The following is a 12981-nucleotide window of genomic DNA, read 5'->3' as shown; positions in this document are numbered from 1 at the left end:
GACAAGTACCTTAGATAAAGAGCCCGGCCAATAATCAATGCACCATCCACATTCATCACAGATCGTATCTACACAAGCTCTATCCATCCCAAAGGATAACACGCAGACTGTTAGAAAAGCATTCCTTGGAACCAAGGATGGGGGATTAGGGTTATTAGACAGCTGGTACCACTACTTGCTCCCATTACCTGAAAACAAATAGGCCTCTTTCTCTTTTGCTCTAAGTTTAGTACTAAGAGCATGTAATTCAATAAGCTCACTGGAGCAGATCAAGATTAGGATAAACTGTTACCCTCTCTCTAATTCCCCCACTTAATTTAAATGGCCAACTGAAACGAGTGATACAATCTATTTGTACTCGAGAGACGTGTCAATCAGGAAACCCACAATAGGACGGACAAAAATGTTGTTTTCTGGCAAGCAATATATATTTTTGAAGATAAAATGGAAAAAACACAGATATGAGTGAACAATTTTTATTGAAACCCTCAAAGATTAAAGAGGACCAAATGGTGAGTTTGGGTACCATAACAGAAAATCTCACCTAACTGTACCATCATTCACAGGAATGAACAAACCCAAACACGACAAAATTCAAATTCTCATGTAATTGCTACAAGTGAATGTAAATGAACTAATCATTTTATCATAACCTTTCTTTAATCATACGAAAAAGAAGGGAATTTACATGGCATAACAAAAGATATGCAAAACTTAATGAAAACACAATTCTCTTAATTTCTCAAACTTATTTTTATAGGATGCAGAATGCACTTGAAATGATTAAATGACTTAAGCTGATTCTTTTTTATTGCAAACTGTTTTAACATCAGCTTAACCCCCATGCATGGTATTCAAAAAGAACACAGCTTTTGAATTAGAAAGATCACTCGAGTTAAAATGAGGAATTAAGTATTGAAATTAGGAAAAGGCTGGGGTTTCTTCTGAAAGGAATCTTCAAGTACCAATATGTATAGAGAAAGAATACTAATTTTGGTTACATTTTCCCCCTTACTGTTAAATATACAAACTATAATACCTTTCAAAATAAAATACCCACGTAAGATAACTTTAATAAGAAACATTCAAACCAGATTTTGGAAAAATCGGAAGCAAGAAACTGACTGGGCCAATAATGTCTTAATTTGTGATTATTCAAACATTTGATGATGTGTCTCCTGCTGCAGAGCCCAGGTTCTCTCCCTTTTGGTCCCTACAGTTAAGAAATAGTTAGTTGTGCTATTGAGACAATCTGTGATCATGTCATTCAGAGAAAAACCTTTTTGCCATCCACTGACAGACCAAGGAGGAAGAGAAGGTAGGTGCTCTGAAGAAAACAATTACCAATTTTGAAAAGACAAAAGTGTTGTTGTTGTTGTTGTTGTTGTCGTTTTTCCAAAGGAACGCTGCACCCATTTCACTTCGTATTAGAAATCCAGGTTAAAGGCACTGGGATGTACTCCTCACCTTGAATAGACTCCTCGATTACATCTGACAGCTGCGTCTGCTACTGCAATCAGCCTGCTCGCTGAGTGAGTGACACTTCTTACATAGAAACCTAATGTAAATTAAACAAGTTTGAATCCACTTATAATGTAACTAGTTTTATAAAAATATTCAGAGTTGCTAATAAAGCACCAAGAAAAAGAGAACCTCAGAGAGAGGACTCAGACCCTTTCTACAAGGTCACCCCCTTACAGTTTTGTCTAATAGGACCTCCAGAGTGACAACAGTCAGCTTTGACACGTCCTATCTATATAATCTTAGGGATACAGAACATTGCTGTGGTGACTATACCCAAATGCCAATTTTCAGTATAAATAGTTAAGAGACGTGTTACGAGATTTCATGGCTTACTCTTAAAAAGGTAAAATAGGTGCAATTTTCCTTTAAGAAAGTCTTTTATTCTGTAACATACCACTAATATTTTGATGTTCCCTTCAGTAAACACTGATATAACTACACTGGGACTACGAAAGAACTGTGAAGTAGCTACGATTATCTACAAATACTGTATTTTTTTCACTTGAATACAGTATTTGTACCTTTAAGAAAACATTGTACAAAAAAATTATATAAATGAAAGCCTCAAAGAAGTATCTGTCACTAGATTTTTGAACTGAAGTGACCAAAGACCACTGTAAATGAACACATTTCTAAACATGATGTAAACATAAATGGAGTAATGCAAAACATCAAGGTATTCAAATCTACTATATTGCTATTTTCACCTTTAATGTATCTTTCTACATAGTTTCCTCCTTTTGGAACAGTAATATAAGGGGCAGTACATTATCTTCATAACCTTATGCCATCAAATCAGTTAATACAGATGCTTGACACGTTTAATTGTACAAAATCAATTTGTTTCAAGTTACAAAATTAATGTTGATATGTAATTAATGAAAAAAATAAGATGTTAAAAAGATAACTATAAGAATACCCAGATATATGCTGTATTCCCATTTATATAGATCTGATCAATAAAACATCAACACATTCACTTAGATACTGATTTAATCCATGGATCAAGGCCATATTTTCCAAGTATTTTAAGGATGCCAGGACACTGCAAAAGCTGGAGAAAAGAGTTGAGGAACAGTATATGCTTGCTAAACAAGAACTATTGTTTATTTAGCTAGTGAATACCTAGAATAATAAATTTTTACTTCATGATCGCAATCAGGCTCGCAAACACCCAGAAATAGGAATTAAGGGTTTTAAATGTAGTTATAAAGGTCATAAAAAGTCTGATTAGACTGAGGTACATTTACTCAAAATTTTGAGATTCATTAAGTGGTAGCAAACAAAATAATTCCTCAGACAAATGCACATTTTTCAGTATACATATTATTGGGGGAAGGAGGGGAGAAGAATGTGCATTAACTGGTGAAGTCCACCCAGCTGCATATCAATATTCTGTTACACCAAACGGTTTGAAGACAAGGGAAATGTTCTAATATAATTTCAGATTATGATTCATTTGGCTAAAATAGAGCTTAAGGTTGCTTTGCCATATTAAAAGTTTACTACAATAATTTTTCACATAAACATTTAGACTTGAACTCCAGGACTAAATATGGCATGATTATTTTGCTTTTAATCTGTCAAATAGCTAAAAATTGACAATTTAAAAACTACAACAAAGAAAAAGTTGAAGCAGTGTGACTCTTACATCATTGAACCACTTCTAATGGTTAACTGTTAGTATTTAACAAATTCAAAGAGTTAATGAATCCTTGCATTCATTCAGTCTTCTGTGCCTTAGCTAGGATGCATAATTACAAAAGACAGCAGATACTGGTAAAAGCTTCAGGACAGAAAGTGCTTGACGAAGTTACAGTTCTCAAGTGTGTTTGGTGAGAGTATAAGGGCAGATGCGCTGATGAAAACCATTACAAGAAGAGTCAATTCTGTGTTAGAGTTCAAAGATGTCACCTTAAGCAGAAAAAAAGCTTTAATAACGTCTTCTTTGACTTATTAGGCATTTCCAGAGTCTACATCATTAGTGTTGTAATTCTAACAGGACATCTTCATACGGTTATTGTTTGTTTCTATTTCTCTCCTGAAAGAAAAGCACAGAGAATTTTAATAAAATACTATCATTATTTAAAGACTGAAATTATTTGTACTATAATAAAAAGTTATGCAAATACTAATTTGAGTAATTAAAAAAGATTTACTACCTATGCATACTATTGAGGGAGGATTACCACAAAACATTTTAAAACAAAGAATTTCAAACAGAAGACCTATATCAAGACAGCATGACCTTCTCCACGCCCTACTTTCCCGTGAGATTTTAAGGTGAGAATATGAACATCTTTCTAGCCTTTTCATTGAGGTTTTTTTTTTTTTTTTTTTTTTTAATGTTTATTTATTTTTGACAGAGAGAGAGAGAGACAGAGCGTGAGCGGGGGAGGGGCAGAGAGAGAGGGAGACACAGAATCCAAAGCAGGCTCCAGGCTCTGAACTGTCAGCACAGAGCCCGACACGGGGCTCAAACTCACAGACTGCGAGATCATGACCTGAGCTGAAGTCGGACACTCAACCGACTGAGCCACCCAGGCGCCCCTCATTGAGTTTTTAATGGTGAGGTATTAAGGCCTAAAAGGCCTCTGTGGCAATTTGAACTATTGGCTAGGTAGGGTTATGAGGAAAAGAGATGCATTAAAATGCACTAAAATTGGATTAAATTAAGAATTTAGTGTTAATTAAAAAATACCTTGATTCACAAACTTCCTCTATATCATATTCTCATATTCATCATATTGTACTTTTTCATATCAAGAAATCTTTTTTTTTTTTAACGTTTATTTATTTTTGAGACAGAGAAAGACAGAGCATGAACGGGGGAGGGTCAGAGAGAGGGAGGAGACACAGAATCTGAAGCAGGCTCCAGGCTCCGAGCTGTCAGCACAGAACCCGACGCAGGGCTCGAACTCACGGACCGTGAGATCATGATCTAAGCCGAAGTCAGATGCTTAACCGACTGAGTCACCCAGGAGCCCCTAGAAATCTTAATATTTATTAATCGTCATTATTAATTCCGTTAAGAAGTTGGAAATCCCTTGAACAAAAGTTAAACTGCGTTATATTTTCATTTTGTTTACTATCCCAATATATATCTGCAGTACTTCTGTCTGTGAAATAAAGAATGACTGGCATTGTGCATGCCTGTTAAATGTACGCATCATGTAGTTTGCACCACCTTGTAACTCAGTTCTCGAATTTTAGCATTAGAATAATCTGTAAAACTTCTGGAAACAGACTACTGGGCCCCTAATGTGTGAAGCTGAACCTACGAGTTTGTAGTTCTAACAGGTTCACAGGTGATCCAGACACTGCTGGTCCAGAGAACACACTTTGAAAAAGACCTGTGTTTAAACACATTATAAAACTTTTTTGTTTTCACTACTCCCATTTTATTTTCCATGAGTAATACATGCTCTATAATAAATATGAATATTCTTGGCAAATGGTCAATTAGTTTCCAATCCTGTGACACCATCAGAAAACTGTATTTTAAATTCCAAAGAGAACTCTGTAAGTTATCTGTTACTAAATTCCTTTCTTTTTGACTTTAATATATTTCTAGAACTTAAATAACAGTATTTCATACAGAAAGCTAATAAAATAAATGCCCTCCTGTATGGTAACTACAAATAAAATCATTTCATACACACATTTCCAGTGGGATATTCTAAAAGTAAATAAAACTTGGGGTGCCTGGGTGGCTCAGTCAGTTAAGCGTCCAACTTTGGCTCAGGTCATGATCTCACGAGTCGTGGGTTCGAGCTCTGCTCAGGCTCTGTGCTGACAGCTCAGAGCTTGCAGCCTGCCTCTCTCTCTGCCCCTCCCCTGCTCTCACTCTGTTTCTGTCTCTCAAAAATAAATAAAAATGTTAAAAATAAATAAAGTAATTAAATAAAACAAAACGAAAGCACAGAGCTAGCTAAATCCAACAATATGAAGAAAAAAAAAAGGGACAAAAAAAGAGAATATGGTACCAGGAAGTGTCGTCTGATTGTATACAATTCCTAAAGCTTTTTAAAAAACATCCTAATTGGGGCGCCTGGGTGGCTCAGTCGGTTAAGTGTCCAACTTCGGCTCAGGTCATGATCTCACAGTTCCTGAGTTCGAGCCCCACATCGGACTCTGTGCTGACAGCTCAGAGCCTGGAGCCTGTTTGAGATTCTGTGTCTCCCTCTCTCTCTGCCCCTCACCTGCTTGCTCGCTTGCTTTTTCTCTCTCTCTCAAAAATAAATAAAACATTAAAAAAATAAAATAAATAAAAAACAGCCTAATCATAAAGTTCAGTTCTAAACTAAAGAAAACAAATAGATTTGTGTGAAAAATTTTGAAGCCTGCTTTAATTAGCCAGATATAAAAACTACAGAAATTTATCAACTCCATGAAGAACCTTCAAACTACAGAAAAAAAAAAAAAAAGTCACTATTTAAGGATAAGTTAGACAAAGGGAAATTTAATTCAAGGGAGATGATCAGCTATAGCAATAAGGATTGTGTGTTATTTAAAATAGAAGTCAGAGATACTATTTCAGTTTCAACTGTAATCAACTATGCACTTTAGCTGAATCAAATTTAATATATACAAATTACATACGTATTACAAGATAGCTATGTATGTAATGCGTAACTTCTAACTCAGTGGCCAGGAAAAGAGGAAAAAAAAAAAAAAAAAAAAAACACATACATCAATACAACAGGACAGAAGGGTTGAGGGGAGAGCCTGAATGAACTAGATTTAATTAGAAAGTACAAACTAAGACAGCAGAAATATACATTTATAATCAAGCATCAAAAACTCTGTTCTTCAATGAAAATATAAATAACAGTTCAGATTTTTCAAAAATCCAGTTATATATGATTTACAAGAAAACAACCTAAAACATAAGGTCACAAAGTTAAAAGTAATGAAAAGACATATGACAACACAAACCAAATAAAGACTGATACAACTATATTAGTACCAGACAAAACTCATTTGAAGGCAAAAACCACTGTTGGGAGACAAAACGGTCACTCGATACTAAATAACAGATATTTTTAAAATAAGCTGCAATAACATTAAACTAAAAAAACAACTTTACATATATTAAAAGTTGTCAGAATTATAAAGAAAATTTGACAGGTTTGTCATTATAGCAAGAGAATTCAACACATTTCTCTAAGTAACTGGTAAAGCACATATATTAGTAAAAATACAGAGTGAATATACATGCTACAGAAAACCAAACCAATTATAGGGTACACATAGAACAACCACAGAAGGGGACTACATGCTAGACCAGAAAGCAAATCTCAATAAATACCATGGTCTACGTCATGCACCATCACATTTTCTGACATCAGTTTTAGGAGCAAAACAGATTAACAAAAAACCTTAACCACATCTGGAAATTCTAAAACCACTTCTAAAAAATCTCCAAAAAAAATCATGATGGAAATTCAAAAATTTTTACATGAGTACAATAATGAAAATGCTTAGTCTAAGTCCCAACAAACACTTAGAAATTTACACATGTAGAACTTTAAAAAAAAGAGAAAGTCTGAAAAGTAATGAGCTCATCATCCAACTCAATCTGTTAGGAAATGAGTAATAAGCCCCCAAAAGTAGAAGGAATAAAATAGGATAGCAGCAGAAAATAATGAAACAGAAAACAAGAATAAAGAGAACCAGAGAATAAAAATTGGGTGTTTGGAGGGGGAAATCTATTAGTATTTGGGAGAAAAAAAAACTACCAAGAGAAAAAATCTCTGGAAAGACTGATTTAAAAAGAAGATACATTAATAGCAAAAGACTGATACAACTAAAAAATAAAAATATCATTAATGCCAATATGAAAAAAAGGCTTAAGACAAAACAACCTCCTAAAAGTACAATTTATATACATACAATTTACCAAACTAAACTCAAGAATAAGTAGAAAACCTTAAGAGACTTGTAATAAAGGACTTTAATCAACAATTAAAAATCCACCCCCAAAAAAACCCACCAGTCTCACATGTTAAGTGTGTGTGTGTAATTACACCCCAACATGGGGCTTGAACTCACAACCCCAAGATCAAGAGCCACATGCTCTTCTGACTGAGCCAGGCAGGTGCCTCCAAGCTCACATAGTTTTAGATGTGCATTTCATTAACTGTCCCAGAACAGATAACTCTAAACTTACACCAACTATTCCAGAGACTAGAAAAAGGGGGAATATTTCCTGACATATTTTGAGGTTAGCAATACTTTGATACTAACAGTATCAGGAGAAGCATGAAAAAACTGTCTCCCGAGGATCTCCTAAGGGCTGTTTTGCTGGTAATAGACTGTAGGGGAGCAAAGGTGAGAACAGGAAAGCCAGAAAGGCTAGCACAGTAATAATCCAGTACGATAATAGCTCTTAGGCAGGGCTGGAAGATGCAGAGCTAGTGAAGAGCTTGGATTCCAGATACATTTTGAAAGCAGAGCCGACAAGTTACTTACTGATAGACTGATTAGACGTGAAGTGAGAAAGAGAAGTTTCACAAATGAGTCCAGCATTGTTGGCCTCAACAACTGGAAGGGCAGTGGTGCCCTATACAGAGATAGAGAAGGTTTGGGGCAGGCAAACAGCGTTATATTAAATTTAAGATGCTTATTAGACAACTGTGAGAAGATGTCAAACAGGCAACTGGATACATGAGTTTGGAGATAAGAGGAAAGGTCCAGGGTGGGTATACAAATTTGGAAGTCCTTAGCATGGAAAAAATTTCACCAACAAAACTCAGGTCTTCCTGAATATGGTCAACACCACCTCGGCTTTAAGACAACAAAACAAAACAACCACATTTACATTAACAAGATCTAGAACTGCACCTGACACTGTTAATATTAAACAAGTAACTTGAATATAATGAGATATCTATGGGCATGCTATCAGCCATAGACCACCAGAAAAATGAGGCTAAGTGATGCCGAGCTATCAGTGATAGCTGGATAGAGGGAGAAAGGAAACCCAAATCATTCAAAGGAAGCCATGGTCCAGTACACCTACAGGACTATGTCTTTAGTGATAGTTCAGAAGAAGGCACTTAAACATATACACTCTTTAGGACACAATCCCAAAGTGACTCACAGAATTTTTATTTTTAATGATTGACAATTCAAAAAATAAGTTGTAGAGGAACGGCTTCTCCTCTCCTTTTCCATTAACAGAGCTAGGCCTCAAACAGGCAGATTCAGAGATTAGAGGGCTTTTGAGTCTGGTATAGGGCTTCTTCCCCACCTTGAAGTGAGTAGACACTGGAGACCAACATATGATCCTAAGGTCAAGATCCACAAGTTGGCATGTGGAGATGAGCTCCAGGAAGAAGTTTACTTGCCAACCCATGTCTTTTTGTTAAACCATGAGTTTCACAGATGAGCTAAGACTTCTCTACCTAGGAAACAGCTTGAAAACAAAATTTTCTTCAGTTTTCTGAGAGAGGCCAACAGCTTGCCTTTATACCTTAGAGATAAATGACTTACTTCCTTTTAATCACTGGTAGGTTTATCACTATAAGCAATATTTCAGTAACCAGACCTGAGGTTAAAAAAGCCACAAGGGAAAAAGTAAATGTGTATCTAAGACGCCACACCATCCAAAAAGTAAATGCGAAAAAGCACTAGGAACACAAGTAACACAGAACTGCAAAAGGAACCAGTGAATACCTGGAAGGAAAAAAAAAGAAAAAGCAGGCAGGCACTTGAGACCCAAATGCAAAAAGACAAACACCTTTGTTTACGTTAAAAATCTAATTTTCAAACTGAATATTTCAGTAGATGAATTAAAGGGGAAAATGGTCACAGCCTCATTTAGAAAGTAGAGTATTAAGTCTAAGAAATATCTCAAATTACAAATCAGAAAAAAAGAGCTGGAAATCACAAAGAAAAAAAAAATTAGAGAACTGTAGGGATCTAAGACAAAAGGAATATTCTAGAAGTAAGAAAAAGAACAAACACAAGAGCTGAATAAATAAAAAATTTCACGAATTCTTTAATACTCTTTCCTGCATGAGGTGGAGCTTGCTTTTCCTTCTTTAAAGTGTGGACTGCAAATGTCCATCAACTGATGAACAGATAAAGATGTCACACACACACACACACACACACACACACACACACAATGGGATATTAGTCATCAAAAAATAAAATTTTTGTACATTTTGTACATGTACATTCTACATGGAGCTAGAATGTATTATGGTAAGCAAAATAAGTCAAAGAAAGACAAAGATATGATTTCACTCTTATGTGGAATTTAAAAAATAAAACCGATGAACATATGGGAAGGAGGGGGAAAAGAGAAGAGCAGTAAACAAACAAGAGACTCTTAACTATAAAGAACAACTAAGGGTTGATGAAGGTAGGTAGGTGGGAGATGGCTAGATGGACGATGGGCATTAAGGAGGGCACATGTGATGAGCACTGTGTGTTGTATATAAGTGAGGAATCACGTTAATTCTACTCCTGAAACCAATACTGCACTGTATGTTAACTAAAATTTAAATTAAAAAAATAAAGTGTGGGGCTAGACATACTGACTTGCTTCTAAGAACACCGTATGCAAAAGGAGAAAAGGGACATTTACATTAGAGAAACCTAGCAGATACAACCTTAACCAAGCAATCAAAATTAACATCACAGTAAGTTACATACGATCAGATGAGAAGGACCTATCACTTACGTAGTACTCTTCCCATAAACTCAGTCTAATCATGGCAAAGCATTAGGCAAACCAACATTGAAAGACACCTTATAAAACACCTGACCAGTAACGTCTTCAAAAGTGTTAAAGCCATGAAAGACACAGAAACTGTCATAGCTTAGAGAAGATTAAGGAGACATAAAAACTGAATACAAAACTGGTTTTCCAGATCTTGAACAGAAAAACTGGGAAAAGTGGGGAAATCTGGAAAAACATATGTTTGGATAAACATACTATGATTACGTAACATGTCAATATTAGGAGAAACTACATACAGAGAAACATCCTATATTATCTCTGTAACATTTCTGTAAATCTAAAAATTACTTCCAAATAAATGTTTAAAAAATCAGAGTGAGAAGTTAGAAAAACACAACTCCCAAATACATTAAGTATCATATTGGTGCAGTAATATGAAATACATAGATATTCCACAGAGTACTGTTGATTTTAATGGTTGCCCAGCTTCTCTTTTTATTGTTTACGAGAGGGTTAAATTCTGCCCCAAAGTTAAAACCAGTGAATTATCAGACTTAAATAAAAAAGAGGGACATGTTCCAAAAAAAGACAAGATTTTAGATGTACAATGACTGTAGTTAAAATATGTAATAGATTCAATTCTTCAGAAGGAAAATTATTTACCAGAGTTAAAATCTACTCAGACTGGTTTACACAACTGAAAAATTTCACACTAGAGAGTAGAACAAGGGCAATAACAGATGGATAAAAGCCCCAGCTGTTCAAAAGTCTGTACATTTGTCCAGATCCATAAAAGTATTTTAATACTGAGATAAGCTTCTGACCTGCACTGTCCCAAAAACATGATCGATCATTTTGCAGTAAGAAAGCAAAACACAAAAAATGTAAAGGAAATAGATCAATTCTGTACTGTAAAATAAAATCAAAATTAAAAAAAAATCATCAAGGGAAAAGAGAATGATTCTGCTTTGGAGGCTCTGTTCTACAAAGCCAAATCTTCGATTTTTTTAATGTTTCCATGTACGTGAGACTTAACATTCTTGATCCCCTGCATGATCACACTATAATAAAAAACTGCTTTAAGAGATTCCAGTGCCCAAGTTTGCATTTATAAAATAAAGAAATATTTCAGGTTTGAAAAAAAAGAACAGATGCAGTCTAATAATTTATTATCAATTTATCCGTACCAACCAAAGATCAAGTAATCTCAAAGTGTACTATAAAATGAAAGAGTTAGGAGTAAGTTCAAATAGTGAAAAGTGGTGGACAACAGTCATAGCATACGTTAGTTTAGGTCCAAATGAGAGTAAGAATATGATTCTAAGAAGCCTTAGAACTAACTCATGTGTCTGAACTGTGATTTAGTTTCAGCAAAATAACATCACTCACTACACTAACTTTTTTATTTATGTGTAGTCTTATTTTGGTTTCAGAGTTTTCACTTAATTTCACATTTAAGCCACACTACATTAAAATTAAAATCACACACAAAAAAGAAGCATAAGAAAAAATAAAATGGTCTCTATTTACAGACACTGTGACTGTCAGCCAGAAAATCCTAAGGATGTTCTATTAGAACTCCTAGAACTAATAGATGAATTTACAAAGGTCAGAAGATACAAAATATTTCTATAAACCAGCAACAAACAACTGAAAAGTAAAACTGAAATTACCAATTACATTAAAAAAATACCAAAATTAAATTAAATATAAATAAATAAATATATAATATATAAATATATATATAAATATAAATAATGTATAAATATATAAATAAATATATATATATTTACACACACACACACACACATAAAATAAATTCTTCAAGAGACATGTAGGTCCTCAATACTGAAAAATATACAACTGAGAGAAATTAATTATGTTTGTCCAAGCAGATTAAATTCCATAAACGAAGGGCTATTTATCTTTAGTGGCTTACTAGTAATAGTAACCCTTGGTATATATCTGCTGGAATGAAAAAGGGATCCCAGTTAAGAAAAAACCATACAGGAACTAAATATATGGTGATATAGGTTGACCAGAATACAAGATGTAGATGTGTGCTAGTAGATTCCTCACACAAAATGGCTGATCTGGGGACCCAGGAACAGAGGGTCTTAAAGCCAAATAAAAGGAATCCACACACAATTCTATTTTGGAATCAGAGTTTGGTCTGTTTACAATAAAATGAAAAAAATAAAATTAGTACATTCCAGACTTTTAATTCAAAAGTGGAATTGTTAACTAGTAGCTTTCTGTTACCTTAGTTATTTTATTATATATCCTATTATCTTTCCTCCATTCCCTTTTGTTATTTCAAATGCAAAACAGAACACATCAGTATTGAATATGTAATGTCTAAGAGTTGAAATGCCTTTCTATAAGTTCAAGGTTTTCTGTCAAGAGGCAGTGAAGTGAGTTTCACTCAGAAATTAGAGTGCAATATAGCAAGTCAATTTCTAAATTAAGAAATTGCACAATTTTTAAAATAAATCATTAAGTAAACTGGAAAGATAATTCAACAATTTAAGTTACTTCCTGAAACTTAAACAAGATAATTCGTATCACCTAAACACATATGTTCATGAAGTAATAATGTATTTGCTGCTGAAGAAAAGTAAGTGAAATACCCATCAAATTTAATGATGACTGTTCATACTGTAATAGGTATGAAAGAAGTATCTCCCAAAGATCTAGCATGAACCCAGTGAGCTATAGATAGTTCATTTACTAAACTTCTAAAATTCTTAACCAGCACCGGA

General features: G+C 34.4%; 1 protein-coding gene across 5 annotated transcripts in view; it reads right to left on the bottom strand.

Annotated features, from left to right (window-relative positions):
* Positions 1–462: 462 nt before the first annotated feature.
* The window catches only part of YTHDF3 (YTH N6-methyladenosine RNA binding protein F3), a 40507-nt gene continuing 27988 nt past the window's right edge, over positions 463–12981 (bottom strand). For all 5 annotated transcript variants that reach the window (XM_019421244.2, XM_019421247.2, XM_019421251.2 and 2 more), the window contains one exon: positions 463–3565. In XM_019421244.2, coding sequence (XP_019276789.1) covers positions 3542–3565 — 24 coding nt within the window. In that variant the 3' untranslated portion in view covers positions 463–3541. The remainder of the gene's footprint in view (positions 3566–12981) is intronic.

This window comes from Panthera pardus, unplaced genomic scaffold (genome assembly GCF_024362965.1).
Source record: "Panthera pardus isolate Hobbes unplaced genomic scaffold, ASM2436296v1 HiC_scaffold_7, whole genome shotgun sequence".
In the NCBI taxonomy this organism is placed as follows: Eukaryota; Metazoa; Chordata; class Mammalia; order Carnivora; family Felidae; genus Panthera; species Panthera pardus.
This window is presented reverse-complemented; position numbering and strand designations above follow the sequence as displayed.